The 14,239-nt window shown below is 51.6% G+C and overlaps 3 protein-coding genes across 3 annotated transcripts; 2 read left to right on the top strand and 1 right to left on the bottom strand.

Moving 5' to 3' along the window:
* The first annotated feature begins 343 nt into the window (after window positions 1–343).
* LOC117890104 lies at window positions 344–11,453 on the top strand. Its single transcript, XM_034794770.1, has 8 exons — window positions 344–648; window positions 1,733–2,151; window positions 8,932–9,017; window positions 9,073–9,322; window positions 9,383–10,061; window positions 10,131–10,264; window positions 10,330–10,470; window positions 10,526–11,453. Exons 2-8 carry the CDS (start codon window positions 1,838–1,840, stop codon window positions 10,689–10,691), a joined length of 1,770 nt encoding a protein of 589 aa, XP_034650661.1. The 5' UTR covers window positions 344–648; window positions 1,733–1,837; the 3' UTR covers window positions 10,692–11,453.
* On the bottom strand, window positions 5,425–7,654 carry LOC117892483. Its single transcript, XM_034798736.1, has 2 exons — window positions 6,731–7,654; window positions 5,425–6,660 (listed from the first exon to the last, which is right to left on the bottom strand). The coding sequence occupies exons 1-2, from the start codon at window positions 7,652–7,654 to the stop codon at window positions 5,446–5,448; spliced, it is 2,139 nt and encodes a 712-aa protein (XP_034654627.1). The 3' UTR covers window positions 5,425–5,445.
* A 402-nt stretch (window positions 11,454–11,855) lies between the features above and the next one.
* LOC117890105 lies at window positions 11,856–13,713 on the top strand. The gene is made up of 3 exons (XM_034794771.1): window positions 11,856–12,244; window positions 12,299–12,640; window positions 12,757–13,713. Exons 1-3 carry the CDS (start codon window positions 11,888–11,890, stop codon window positions 13,672–13,674), a joined length of 1,617 nt encoding a protein of 538 aa, XP_034650662.1. The 5' UTR covers window positions 11,856–11,887; the 3' UTR covers window positions 13,675–13,713.
* Window positions 13,714–14,239: the final 526 nt, after the last annotated feature.

Raw genomic sequence — 14,239 nt, 5'->3', positions numbered from 1 at the left:
ACGAACAAAAAACACAAAAAAAACATTAATTAAGGCGCAAATATACATACAAACACATACATACATACATATACATATGCTGAGTGTGTGTGTGTGTGTGTGTGTGCTCTTGCATGCGTATTTGTGCGTGGGGGAGAGACTTCGTGTCGTCTTCGTGCTTTATGGGGACTTCTTCTTCGCTTTGGGTGCTGCGCTGTCGCTGCCGCTGCCGCTGCCCTCTGCCACTGCTCGCTGCCGCTGCCTCAGCTAACGTCGCTGCTCGGTGCCATGCTGGCGCGCTATGCGCTCGGGCTTTTGGCTTTCTTTGCGCACGACTCTCGGGCATTTTGTGTTTGCACGTCAAGGAAGGCAGACGAGGCAAGCAGCAGCAGCAGCCCCGAAATCAGTGCCACTTCGTTTCCCTTACGTACGTTACGTATCGCGGAGAACGCGGAGAACTAGCAGCAGCCGAGCCGAGCAGCAGTGAAAACACCCGGGAAACGTGTCGAGCCGTGTCGCGTGCGTGTGTGTGCCTGTCCGTCCGTCCAGCAAAAGTTTCCAAAAAGGAGCAGCAGAAACAGTGAACAAAAGTTAACACCCTCCATCCTCCGCAGCCCCGACACAACTATGCGTGCCACAACAAATCACAATTTATGAAAACAACAAAAAGTAAGAGTGTGTCCATGTGTGTGTCTTCTGTGTGTGCGTGTGTGTGGTCGGCTAATTGCTCTTGCCTTGCCTGGCCTTGCCCTAACCCCAGCCCAGCCCGGCCACAGGTGGCACAACCCCTATTCGGCGGCCTCCTGCTGCCGCTGTTGCTGCATTCCATCCGCAGACCAATTGTTGCGGCACACGCAAATTTCGCAGAACGTTAATTGATTTTGGTGTGTGGCGTGCCACAGGCAGCGCCAGCGCCAGCAACCGAGTCAGAGCCAAAGGTCAGCGGGTAGCCGCAATTAGCAAATCTAACAGTTCCAAGAATCGATTTACTGCAGCCTCAAATTAATTGGGCGCCCCCAAAAAAACCCCAACAAAAACGTAAAACAAAAGAAAGAAAAGAAACAACAAATGCGAAGAGAAAAACCGAAAAGAGAAGACGACGGATGACGGACGACGGACGGGACGAGAGACACAGTGTTCCTCCCCTTAAAAAAGAGCGCAATATTTTCCTTTTCTTTTTGGCAAATTTTGCGGCAAGCCAAAGAAGTTGTCGCCGCACACAACGGCAAGTGGGAGACGGGAGCAGGGGGAGCAAAGAGGAGCAGGCAGCAGCAGAAGTGGGGGCAGACATCAGGCGACGTGTGTCAAAGGTTTGACAGGCCTTAATTGTGCAAAGAACAGCAGAGGAGGAGCAGAGCCCAGTCCCAGTCCCGAAAGAAGGAGAGCTGAAGGCCTCGGCTCATCGGATTAGTGCTAGAACAGTGCGTAGTAATGGATGGCAGATAGAACAAGGATTATGGAGTAGGGAAAATTGTCAAGCTATGAAGGAAACTCTGCCTGCTATTCCCCTTTTCCCACGCAGAGCTAAATCTCGAGTTATTGCAGAGAGTAATTCAATTCTTGACATTATTCTGGAATGCCTCAGCAGGTGTAACATTACCCTTCACTGTCTTTGATCTCAGCAAGAGCAAAGTTTCCTTTCCTACGCCAGAAGTACTCCAGAATTATTGCATAAAGTTTGCAGAGCAATTTCCCCACTACACCAAGCGAACACCACACAGAACGCACACTAAATTAAAGTTTAAACCAAAAGCCACAGCCAAGTTAAACCATAAACAAAAGTAAATCAAGGCAAAGCCTGAAGAGAGCAAGTCATTCGTCCATAGACTATACAGGGAGAGAGCGAGTAAAGTCGTTAATGCTGGCCAGGATGCCAGGACTCGTGCTGCTGCTGATGCTGCTGCTCAGCGGCTCGCTGCTGGCGGAGATCTCTCACTCACCGCTGGCCAGCAATCGAATCATCATGGGTCCAGCTGGCAGCGGGCAGCTGCCATCACCAGTGCACCCAATGCCACCCATGGCAGTGCCAACATCGACGACGACGACGATGACGACGGGTCGCTGTCAGAAGCTGCAGCGTTACCGCAAAATGCTGAAGGACATCGACGACGTGGAGGACCTGTATGTGGATGTGCCCGTGCACATTGCCCTGGAGGGGCGGCAGAAGAAGCGGTGAGTAGTGCGAGGGTCCAGGTCCTGCGTCTAATATGGCTAAGTGCGATGGCGACGCCGCCTGCCACACAAATCAAATTATGGCCAAACAAACACGAAAAGATGTCCAACGCCAAACTTGGGGGGCGCCTCAAAGGAAAAAGCGGGACAGCAAAAAATAATTTATAACCACGACGTGTGGCTGGCCAAACAAAAAAATAACAAAAAACCAAAGCCAAAGCCGAAGCCGAAGCTAGAGCCAGATTTCTTTTTTTTTTACAGTTGCCCATATAAGTACGTGCACACATGGCCATGTGTCTGTCTGTCTGCCGCTTCTTCTGCTTCTTGTGGGTTTTTTGCGGGCCTTACAGCTGCTGCCACATATAGTGGCGCACACTGGGACTGGGATTCCATGAATATTTGCGGGCTGCTCTCTGCAAATTCTCACTTGAAGTCAATCAGTAGAGGCTGCAGTCTCCTGGCAGCGTCAAATGCATATTGAAATATACTTGCCTCATTGCAATGCAATCAGAATTCCCTTAAGTGCCCCACTGGTGCCGCACCACTGTGCCACTTCAGCGTAACACGTGGCGTATGAGCAATGTTCCTTTTCCCAAGTTTCATTGCCACGGCAGGCCCACTGGGACTTGGGCCTGCCGCTGGGCCTAGCCCGTCACGTTTTCGCTTAGACAGGCCCGGCCAGGGATTTTCATTTCCATCATCTCCAATGGACGTGCACACCGTTCGACGGGGAGCCAGCAGCGTCTTATGGCTCCTCGCATAGCATTCGATCATTTCCCAGAGTGCTCTAGCAAACATTCAAATTAATGTCATCTCCTTTTTCGGGGTCCATTGCTGCGTTCCATTTTCTTTGGCGTTGCTTTTGCAGGTACTTTGCTCTGTTAGAGTCGCGCGACTACCGGCGAGTGCTCCAATTGCGACTCCCGACTGCATATCCAGTGACCAGCTTCAGTCCGAGTCAGTGTCAGACTTCGAGTACGTGATGTTCGTCTCGAGTTTGCCAGTTTTGGTGGAGCGTGTGAAAAGGAGTGCGAGTCGCCAGAGAGCAGTCGCGAGCGCAATTTATGGCGCGTGCAGTCATTAAGAGTTTTGCTAGAATCAGCAACGATCCGCCTACCAGTGCATGTCCCATCGGCATCGGCATATCCTGCCTTCCCTCTGTTGCCTGCCAATCAACTGCCGGAGCCGTTAATATTTTTGCGCAAACAAATCATAAATATTAATTTAACGACTTAATTCGACGGCACAATTCCAATTCCCCGATTCCCAATTCGATCATTCGAATCGTACCAAAACCACCACAGAAACAGCCACAGCGGCCACCTGTAGCAGCCGCCGCCGCTCGCTCTCGCTCTTTCAGCCACTCAGGCAGGCAGCCTCGACTATGGGTTACCCCTTTGGCACAAGTCATTTAGCTGCTTCACTCGAGTATGCCCCCCTTCTGCTCGCTGCTCTACAGGATATCAAAACAAAAATTCTGTTAATTCATATGTTGGATGTGGATGTTGTTTGTGTGTGTGTGTGTGTCGGTTGTTGCATTTTTATGTGCGCCGCAGGCTCAAGAGATGTAAACAACTTTTATTGCACTGTCCACTCCCACACAGCTCCCCCTCGCGGCTGGCCTGCCTGGCCTGCTTTATGGCGTGAAACTATTTATTTGTAAGCGTATCAAAGGAGCAGCAGCAGCAGCAGCGGCCACGGCAAACAATTTGCAATAAAAAGTTGTGCATAATTCTTTGTTTTTCCTTTTGAGTGAGTGAAAAGAACGAATGGCAGACCAATTGCCCCATCATCATCGACAGTCAACAGTCAACAGTCATCGGCGTCGTCATCATTCAGAGCAACAGAAAATATCTCCTATAGTGGGTATACCTTGTAGCATAGTAAAGTATTTATAGCCCTGGCCACAGTACGAAAATACACGGGGCAGCAGACAGAAACTGAAATTGGAATCAGAATCAGCTTCGGCATCGGCATCGGCATCAGAACCAAAGCGAACCGCGATGCACGGAACAGACACAGGGGCGTCGCAATGCGTCGCTCAATTTGGGTGCGAGTCCTCTTAGTCAGACATTGAGGCGCATAGTTAGATGAGTTAGATGGAGGCAGTAGCACGGCATAGTTCAATAGTCTACAGAGGCCCAAGAGGTGCCACTAAGTGCGCCCATTTCGGTGTGAGTAATTGAGTTTTGTGTCGCTGTGTCTGCCTCTGACTGTCTGTGTGGACATTGGGCATTGTTGTGGGTCTGAATCACTCAGCGGCACAATAGAGATATCAAATAATGTGCCCACTATCGCAAAACAGGACTCCAAGTGAAATGTGAGCTTTATTTACATCAAAGTCTAGTCTCGATGGATGAGTTGATGCATTTGGAATGCCATTTTGAAAGGCCATTGTGGCACTCAAGACTCTGTCTTTCCAGAGAATTTCCCCCACACAACGATAACAGATTTATGGCATCTCTTTCTCCACCATTTATTATAGATTTAATTCAAATTTGCAAAGTAATTTTCCAATTTGATTTTAGCTTTTCGCTGCTCAAAACATTTGCCTCCATGCGGAGCAACTTTTCACGTATCGAGCATGTGTGAGGCGAGGCGAGTTCGAGTAATTCCTATTTTCATATCGAAACTTGTTCAATCCGATAAAGTCGAGGATATTTGTTTTGGATGCTCTAACGTTCTTTATAGACTGTGCTGGCAATCAGCGCGATGTGCTACTTATAGGAATGTCTCCTTAACTTCTTGTACTTTATCTCTGTTTTTCGGTTTTTGGAGTTTTTTTTCCGCTGATGCTCTCTGGGTGTTTTCTCTAGCTGAAGCTGAAGCTGAATGCTGATTGTCAATTTGCGGAAAGTGGAGGGTGGAGGGTGGAGGGTGCCAGGGGGGTGTTGCTCCCCTCGCCGACTGCCTGCCTGCATCTGCCTTTGTTGCTGTTCATTTTTGTTGCCTTCTTCGCTTGTGATAGTTGCAAAAATAGAATTTTGTCTCTGATTTTAAGTATTTCGCGTGAAAAGTAACAGAACAAGCAGCGACCAGCCCCAGCCCCAGACCCAGACCCAGGCCAGACCGAGCCAGAGACCAGACACGAGACACAGAAGCAGACCAAAGACCAGACCAGACCAGACCAGACGACGCAAACGACAGAAGACAAGGAAGACCACGTTGGGGTTGTCTCTCAATTGCAAATTTATGGGAATTGAGTCAATTTTTATCGCTAGCTACTCGGAGTTTGTTTTAGTTTTTCCCTCTGGATTGTTTGTCTATCCAAAGCTAAAGCCAATCCCCCAATCTCTAGAGAACTTTGCGTCGTTTGACTGGCGTAAATCGTATGACTGGAGCCACTTGAACTTGACGCTCCCACTGGCTCCTACGCAGCTTTCCCGCCTCCTTCGTCCTTTTCCTGCGAGTGCGAGTGCGAGTGGCACTCTGCTGCTGCTTAACCTGCAGCCTGCACGGCCAGTAGCGAATCATTAACTCACCCAAGAAGGCCACAGAGGAGCAGAGCACACCCACGCCGAGAATGCCAAAGGGTCCCTTCAGGTGCTCCGTGGTGAGGACAATGGCATTCTCGGCAAACAGTGGCCGCATCTTGGCAATGCGATTCAGATAGGTGTTGTTGTAGCGGAAGTCTGCGTCGATCTTCTGGAATATGCCCACGTCCCGCATGGAGCGGATGATGCTGTTCATTTCGAAGAGAAAGGGGAAGCCCGCCTTCATGATCATCTGCACGGGACTGGTGAAGACATTCTGCGGAAAGGCGAAGATGTCGTCGGCCAGGGCACTCTGCAGCGTGTACATGCGATTGCTGAGGATGCAACGTTGGCCCCACTTGACGGTCAGCAGGTTTTCCGTCTTGGGTATGAACTCCGGCGAGACGTTGTACGAATTGAAGACCCACATGTCTTCGTCGTTCTCGAACCAATCGCGACTCTCCTCGTGCCCGCCAAAGGGTATGCCGGCGGCCATGACCTCCGTGAGTGCGTCCAGCTGGTGCAGATAGCCGGGATCCTGGAAGGTGGCTATCATCTTGGACGAGTACGTGGCCACCACGTTCAGGCCGTACAGCGTGAGGGCCATGAAGAAGAGGCGCGTGGACTGGCAGACGGGTCGCTCCTGCACGGCCACCGAGATGGACACCGCCAGCGCGTTGATGGCCGTCAAACTGATTTGCTGGAAGTAGTCCGGCTCCGGCAGCAGGCTGACCAGCACGAACCAGAACAGCCAACTGATCAGCAGCACCACAATGAAGCCAATCCAGGTGCTGGGCTCGAAGATGCCGACCATGGCCTGCCAGGCGGGCCGGCGATCGGCCACCTTGATGTAGAAGGTGTGCGCATCCTGCAGGTAGCAGTCGGAGCCCCAGAAGAAGTCGGCCACCTCGTTGTCCGGATAGTAGCCGCCCATCACAAAGTCACACTCGCCATCGGTGAGCTTGCCCAGCAGACCGTTCCAGTTGCCCGAGCTGTCCATTTCCCCGCGTGACTCCAAGCTGCACGTTTGGTTGATCTGTGAAGGGAGGGAAACGTGAATATAAATGGGAGCTGGCAGCTGGGAGCTGGGAGCGCCGAGTGCTCACCGTGAACTGCAAACGGCTGCGCATGAAGCCCAAGATCCTCATCTCGATGCCCAGAATGCAGTCAGCCTCCACGAATGGCGCCGAGATCGAAGCGCACACGAAGAAGGTGCAGTTCTTGGGACTGAAGCCCGAGATGTAGTCCGTCATGGCAGCGTGCACGGCTGTGGGGCTGGGGAAGAGCTGCCCGTCGTGGCACTGGCCCACGCTCTGCACACTGAGGATGCGGCAGTCCACGTTGCTGTAGTAATCGTTCACCAGCAGATTGTAGTCCAGCGCGGAGTCGGCGTATATCAGCGCCACACGGTGCACGTAGAAGCTGCTCATGAGCTCGCTGAAGATCTGGGAGGCCACGCGCAAGGGTCGATTGTGCACTTGGGGATTGTGGAAGAGCACCAGGAAGCGGGCGCCCGGATTCCACGAGCGCATTCGACTCACGTAGCGACTCATGAGGCTGAGCAGCCGCTCGACAGTGTCCACAATGATCACATAATTGTCGGCCAGCAGCAGCTCCCCGAAGTTCTTGTTCTTTTCCTTGTTTATCAAGTGATCGGAGATGACGCGCAGCTGGAAGAGCTCCGAGCGGTGCGGCTCACCCGCCTGGGTGACCGCCTCATTGATGAGCTTGTGGAAACCCTCCTGGATCTGATCCGCGGGCGTGGACAGGTTGAAGGCATTCGTCAGCATGAGGTTGTAGGAGCGGGTGAAGCGTTCCCGGGGATTCCGATAGAAGAAGATTTGCGCAAAGCTGTCCAGGCAGTCCACGCCCGCACGCCAGGTCTCGGGGCCCAGGTCCTTGGCGGGCAGCATATAAATCACCGTGTTGGCCGTGTCATTGGCGGGGTTCACGATGGCGTAGACGAGGAGCAACCGTTGCAGCAGCAGCAGCAGCAGCAGGCAGATCGCACTCTGGTAATTTGACCACATTTTGTCTGTCACGCTGAACGATGGGAAGTCAACTGTGTCTGCGGGGCCATGTCTGTGAATCCTGCGCGCTGCATGTGATGTGCCGCACACCCTACACACGAATGGTTCCGCATATGTCCTGAGTCATCTGCCCTGGGAGTTTGTTGCCAATTTATGGGCAGCTCCCGCAGACAATTTCGATTCGGGGGCCCATTAAATCATTTCACAACGAGCGAGAGCGCATTCAACTTTCGTCTTTGGCTGATGTTTGCCTTTTATATAATTGACTGCTGTCATCAGTTGGCCGCCAACGAGGATACTGCCACAGTGGCAGTGGCAGTGGCAGAGGCAAACAATTGCAATTGCAACATGCGAGGCTTAAATTAAAGCAAATATTGGCTCAGTCGCGTCGGCGCCCAGTCCCAGTCCCAGTCCCGGTGGCCGCCAACAATGGTCGAATGCATTAAAACACTCCATCACTCTGCCCGAGAACCTTTTGGCAGGCTAGCCAAAAACAGACACACACACACAGCCATAAACCATCCACGGACACGGACATGGACATGCACATGCACATGAACATCCTTTTGCTGCGGGGGCGACGCTGCTTCTGCGGGGCAAATGGCGTTGGCCGGAAGTAGCTGGTCATAAAAATAAAAACTTGAGATGGCCCCGCCGGCCATCAGCCAAGTCAATGAGTCATTTGCTGCAATGGCCAATAGCTATCCGCACTCCAACTCCATCTGCCGTCCCGTATCCTGCAGCATCCTTGACTGCCCATCCGTGTGGGTGTAGCGGACGGCGCAGCGCATTTGTCTCTGCCATTTGTCATTAGAAGAACTGATCGTAAATATCTCATTTAATTACAATGCAGCAGCACATGCCATCAGGCAGCCAGTCCAGTGTCCAGCCTCGGACTGGGGCACAATCTTTGGCTGCAACAATGTTGCACAAACAGCAACAAGGCAGAGGCTGGGCAAACAAATGGGAGTAGGTCGAGGCTGGGATGCTCTTTAGCTTTCCTTTGACTTGCCTTTGGGCTTGCATTTGTTTAGCTGCAGCTTGAAGCTGCCTTCCACGCTGCTCCGCAAGCTTCCTCCTCCTCTGGTTAGGGTATAACTTAGCCCCAAACCCGCTGACTCATTTGGTTCACTTGGAAGTCGGCTCTTGGGACACAGGGCCTGTCCTTCAGCCAGAACAAATTGCGTGTGATAATTTAGTGTCATCATTTTTGACAAAGGGCGTTAACAGCTCACTTAGTCCAGCCCTTTTTCAACTTCCCCTCACTCTTCTTGCAGTTTTGTGCTGAACCTGAACGTCTCTACGCCGCTGACGATTCTCTTTTCGGTGACCGTGGGCCGCAAGATGTACTACAATCAAACAGGTAAGCAGCAGCAACAACTTCATCATCATCATTGTGATCATCAAACGATTCGCAGCGAATGTACTGCGACCAGCAGCCGTTCCACCTGGCCCTGGCATTGCTGTGGGCAGTCTGGTGCTGCCCTGCGCCCTGCCCGGCCAGTACGATCTCTTTGTGCAGGCGCGACAGGCCGGCGCCCTGAAGGTGGACGCCCTGGCGGAGCATCCGCAGCAGGCCTGGCCGCTGCTCAATGAAACGCATCGCATCCACATTCGCACCCACAATCGTGTGCGGAAGCGCCAAATGGTTGTCAAATGGGATCGAAGGTGAGTGAGGAGACACCGAAAAATGGAGTTATGTGGCGCTAATCCCTTTTTTCTTCGCAGCAAATTCGATTATCATGCGATGCACTATTGTCTGGTCATTCAGCGTATGGTTAGCTCGCCCTTTCGCAATCCTTTCGCCAACTTCTGCCAGGCTGTTGGCGCTTATGTGGAGCAAAATCATCCAAAGGCCACGGGCTGCACCAGCGGTGGCAGTCCCCTGGATCTGGTCTGGGCCACGCCACCAAAGCGCGAACGTCGCCTGAATCCTCGCCACAATCTGCACATTGTGTGCACGGGAAAGCGACGCCAGCAGGTGCTCCGCCGTCTGCTGCCGAAGAGCAGCTACCAGCTGGATCTCTACGGTGTGCATCAGAGTCGCCAGAACCTCACGATGCTGCTGAGCAGCAGCCAGGTGAGCTTCAATCGCACCCAGCCGCTGGCCCTACGACAGCAGTCGCTCAATCTGCTGAAGATCGGGGGCCAGCATGGGATGCAGGTGTACAGCTTCAAGGTGCCGCAAATGGAGCCGCCACCAGCCTACATGCGGCATCTGTTTCTGCCCTGTTCGGGCAGCGAGATTCGCGTGAATCTGCTGCGCCAGCGCAATGAGGTGATCCGATCGGATGCCTTCTACCGCCCCACGTATCTGCGACAGGATGGGGTCCTGCCCGGCGAACGCTACTTGATGCGCTTCGAGCCCAGCAACGAGGATGAGGCGGTGCGTGCCCAGAAAGTGTTGGTGAGTGGGAATTAACAGAGCCTTTAGGGAGTTGCCGGACTAAGCGAGGGTTCTACTCCCCTCCTGCAGGTGGCTGTGAGCAGCGAGCATTTGTTCCGTGATCTGCCGGAGCTGCCGCTGAACATCAGCGTCTTCAATGTGCGCACGAGATGCAATCGAGCGACCATAGCCTGGAATGGCTCACCCGATGAGCGGGAACTCAGGTAACGCCTAGGAACTGACCAATAAACTGGCCAAAAGGTGGCTCATATTTGCTCTTTGGTTGCAGCTACTGCATCATTGTGTTCAATCTGCCGCAGCGCAACCGCAGCGTTGTGGATTCCACCAACTATTGCATGGACTTTGTGCCCAAACAGGTGATGCAGTACAAGAACTTCCAGTGGATGACTTGTCGAGAGCGACAGCAGAGGTAAGTCAGAGTTTCCCTCGATCTTTCCTCTCTTCTCATGCTTTTTGCTTCGCAGCTCCGACAACATTGAGACAGAGACCATCCTCAATCTAATGCCCGGCTCCAGCTATTTGGTTTATGTGACGGCAAATCTGAGCATGGGCAAGCCGCTGCCCTACCAGACGCTCACGCTGCACATGTCCAGCCAGTGCCTGGATGGATCCCACGAGACATACTACTAGCTGGAGGACCAACTGGAGTACCCAAAAAGAAGCTTCGCTGCATTTTCAACTACAAATACCACAACAAATAAGCAAAAGCAAGAAACTATCCGTCGTTGTAAAGCTACCTAATATCGAATAATCTATCCATTATGATAACTGCAACTATCCTACACAAGTACTCCACTACTACGCTGGTTAAAAGACTCTAAACTCTAACTATACACACACAATACTTTATTCTACACTTATCGATGTTCGTGGCAAATGTTTGTGTGAGCGATTGGCAGCTTCTGGCTGTGTCTGTGTCTGTGTCAGTAGCTGTGTGTCTGTGCGCGTGTCTGTGTGATTTGTGTTTGTGTTTGTGTTGTGTTGCCAACAGATTCCAAGTATTTGCGAGTGCTTAGTTTTGTAATTCTCGATTGTAGCTAGCCATAAATGTTTGTATAAAATGTTTCCTTTGTCCCTCCCTTTGCCAGCCTGTTTAGTTTTAGCACTCTTAAAAATAAGTTTTACGTTTAGGTTTCGTTTTCCCCTAGGCTTTTGCTGTTAAGTTTCAACTGTACTCAAAGAATTTTTGTATAATTTTTGTAGCTAAGCATAATTATATAGATATTATCTCTACTATATATATTATACACACAATATATCTGTATGTATGTTGTATTTTTTGAAGCTGAACTTGTGCAACTTGAGGTGGACAATAACAAAAACAAAATGTGCTATAAATGGATAGATATAAATCCAAGAAAATGTCGCAAAATATATATGAAATCAAAGCTATATCAACAATGTTTTACTTGAGATATTTAGGGGTGATGTGGGACTATTTCCATGGCCAAAAGTTGACTGATTTTATTCGTGTTTGCTTTACTATTATGCTGCCCCCCGCTGTACATTCATTTGTACAAGGCATTTGATAAGTTTTCTGCTTTATTATCATCATCATTTATTCATCATTCATCCATCCATCCATCCCATCCATTCTGATGCGAACAATTATGACAACCGATAGCTATCTGTGGGACTACCGAATGTTGAATGGCGCCCGATAAGCAACGGGCACCGACGAAGCGATAATAGCTGGCAATCGGTAGCCAGAGTTATAACAGAGTAAAACCCCATATCTGTCGTAAAACTGTCCACAGTTTTGATGCGAAAGCTGGCGAGGCAAGGCGCGCAAACTGGTTGCATACTTGTGGGCTGCCCAGCTGGAAATGGCGCTTCTGTCGTACACTTGGCAGCAGTTGGAGCTGTACCTGAAATGGGCCTTGGGCAAGAACAACACCACGGTGACGGAGAGCCCTGCCAGCGAGCCCTATCCGGGCATATTTGTGGAGGATCTCAGCCAGTTGAATCGCCTCAAGCGGAACGCCTTTATGTGCGTTGTGGGCTCCCTGTTTCTGATGGCATTCTTTGGCAATCTGAGCACCATCTACGTGAACACTCGAAGGAAGCTGCGTCCGTTCTTTCGTGCCTGTCTGCTCTCGCTGGCCTGCTCCGATCTTGTTTCGAGTGTGTTCTGCAGCGTCTCGTACATAGCCCAATTCCATGCGGAATATCTGCAGTTGTGGGTGAGTTTTGAGTTCAATCTTTTGGCAAACTTTTGTTGTATGTTTTCCCCCCAGACCATTGGTGGATTTATGTGCAAGTTTGTGCCCTTTGTGACCACCACATCGGTGCTCTCTGGCAGCCTGACACTCGTGGCCATTGCAGCGGATCGCTATCTGGCCGTGATGCGGCCAGTGCTGGGCTTCTGGAACCCTGACATTCGCTTCAGCTGTCTTATCGTTGGCCTCATCTGGCTGTGCTCCATTGGCGCCTCAGCGCCACTGATTGGCATCTACAAGTACCAGAAGATCTATCTGCTGGAGATGGAGCTGAAGCTGCTGACAACCGACGAAGGAGAGACCGATGAGAGCCTGGAGGTCACCGAATTGGAGCTGGTCAGCATGTGCCTGGCGGGCGACGTAAGTCAAAGGGCAGATTATCGCACTAAGTGGGGTTCTGAGTGATTACGGGGATTATTATCTTATCGCTGAGCGTGGGAAAAACATTTATGCATTGGTTCTATATTTATGCGCAGCACAATGAAGGCCTCTTCTACGTCATATTGTTCACCCTAATCTTCCTGCCCTGCATCGTGAGCTTCCTCTGGCTGAACGCGGTGATTGCGCGGCAGCTGTGGGTGCGGCGCCACTACCATCAGCAGCAGCAGGACAGCCAACAGGATCAGGCGGGTCAATTCAAGTCACTGCCTGCCAGCAATGGGGATCTTCTGATGCCCTCGACCCTGGCCAGTGCGATGGGTGTGGCCCTGCCGTTTGTCATCGACAAGCCGCCTCTGCCCTCAGTGCCCTCCAGCCCGCAAGCGCCAAGGAGCAACACGAATGAGGCGCCACCACCGAGTGGCATGGGACCAGCGGCTCAGGCTCGCGAGGCACGCCATCGGCGCATGGTTGTCGTCGTGATTCTGATGATGGCCGTCTTCATTTGCCTGCGTCTGCCCGCCTGGATCTTCCTGATTATGCGCCTCTACGGCTCCTACTCGGATCCCGTCGACTGGCTGCTGTACTTCAGTTTTGGCATCCTGAATCTGCTCAGCTGCGCCTTGAACCCGCTCTTCTACACCTTCCTCACGCAGACCATTCGCACCGTTTCCCTGCTGAAGCAGAAGACCAGGGACATCCTTTGCTGCCGCCGGGCGGGTCGCGGCCAGGACGTAGCCATGCCCACGGAACCCTCGGAGCCAGCCAAGCCGTTCAGCCTGGGCTGCTGCTGCTGTGGCCTGCCACAGCTGACCATCACCTGGCGCTGTCAGCCCGCGCGCGATCCGCCAATGACCAGCGCAGTGCAGGAAGTGGAGCCATCTGCCCAGCGGGCAGTTGAGTTGGAGGCCGACCCGAGCAGCCTGCAGCGTTTCTTCAGCTTCAAGCACGACGTGTTCACCGTCTACAATCGCCGCGACGATTCCCAGAGTGCGTCAATCGAGTCGTCCGCCTGATAGGCAGCGTCATAAATCACTAGAGTGCATTGCCACAGACTGGGGGCTAACGGTTAGCAGAGATTATTGATTGATTAATGGCGTGATTAATGTTCCAGCCCCTCCCTCCGCTCCGATCCAGGCCGCGCAAATGATTGTCACGGCTGCTGATAGCTGCATATGTGTGCAAATATGTAAATAAAATAACCTCAACCTCAACTCATTAGAACTCTGAAACATTTTTAGCGTTATTAATTTTAATTTCGGTGACTTAATAAGCTAATTAGCTGGTTACTATTCACATGTACTTCCGTTAGCAAAACAATAGTAGAACAATTTCCATTAGAGATTAAACATCAGACTAACTAATTAAAAGTCAAAAGTTATTCATGCAGGTCGCCGAAAAGCTAAACGAAATCACGCTCACTCGCATACTCTCTGCTGTTATTGTGCGGTAAACCAAAAGCTTTCTCTCTCTCTGCACCACATATGACGCCGCTCGCTCTCTCTCTGCACAACATACGAAATGCGTTGGATCTGCGGCGTGCTTTCGCTCTCCCGCTCTCCGGTGCGCAGATCATGAAAC

Source organism: Drosophila subobscura, chromosome E, assembly GCF_008121235.1.
Source record: "Drosophila subobscura isolate 14011-0131.10 chromosome E, UCBerk_Dsub_1.0, whole genome shotgun sequence".
NCBI lineage: Eukaryota > Metazoa > Arthropoda > Insecta > Diptera > Drosophilidae > Drosophila > Drosophila subobscura.
This window is presented reverse-complemented; position numbering and strand designations above follow the sequence as displayed.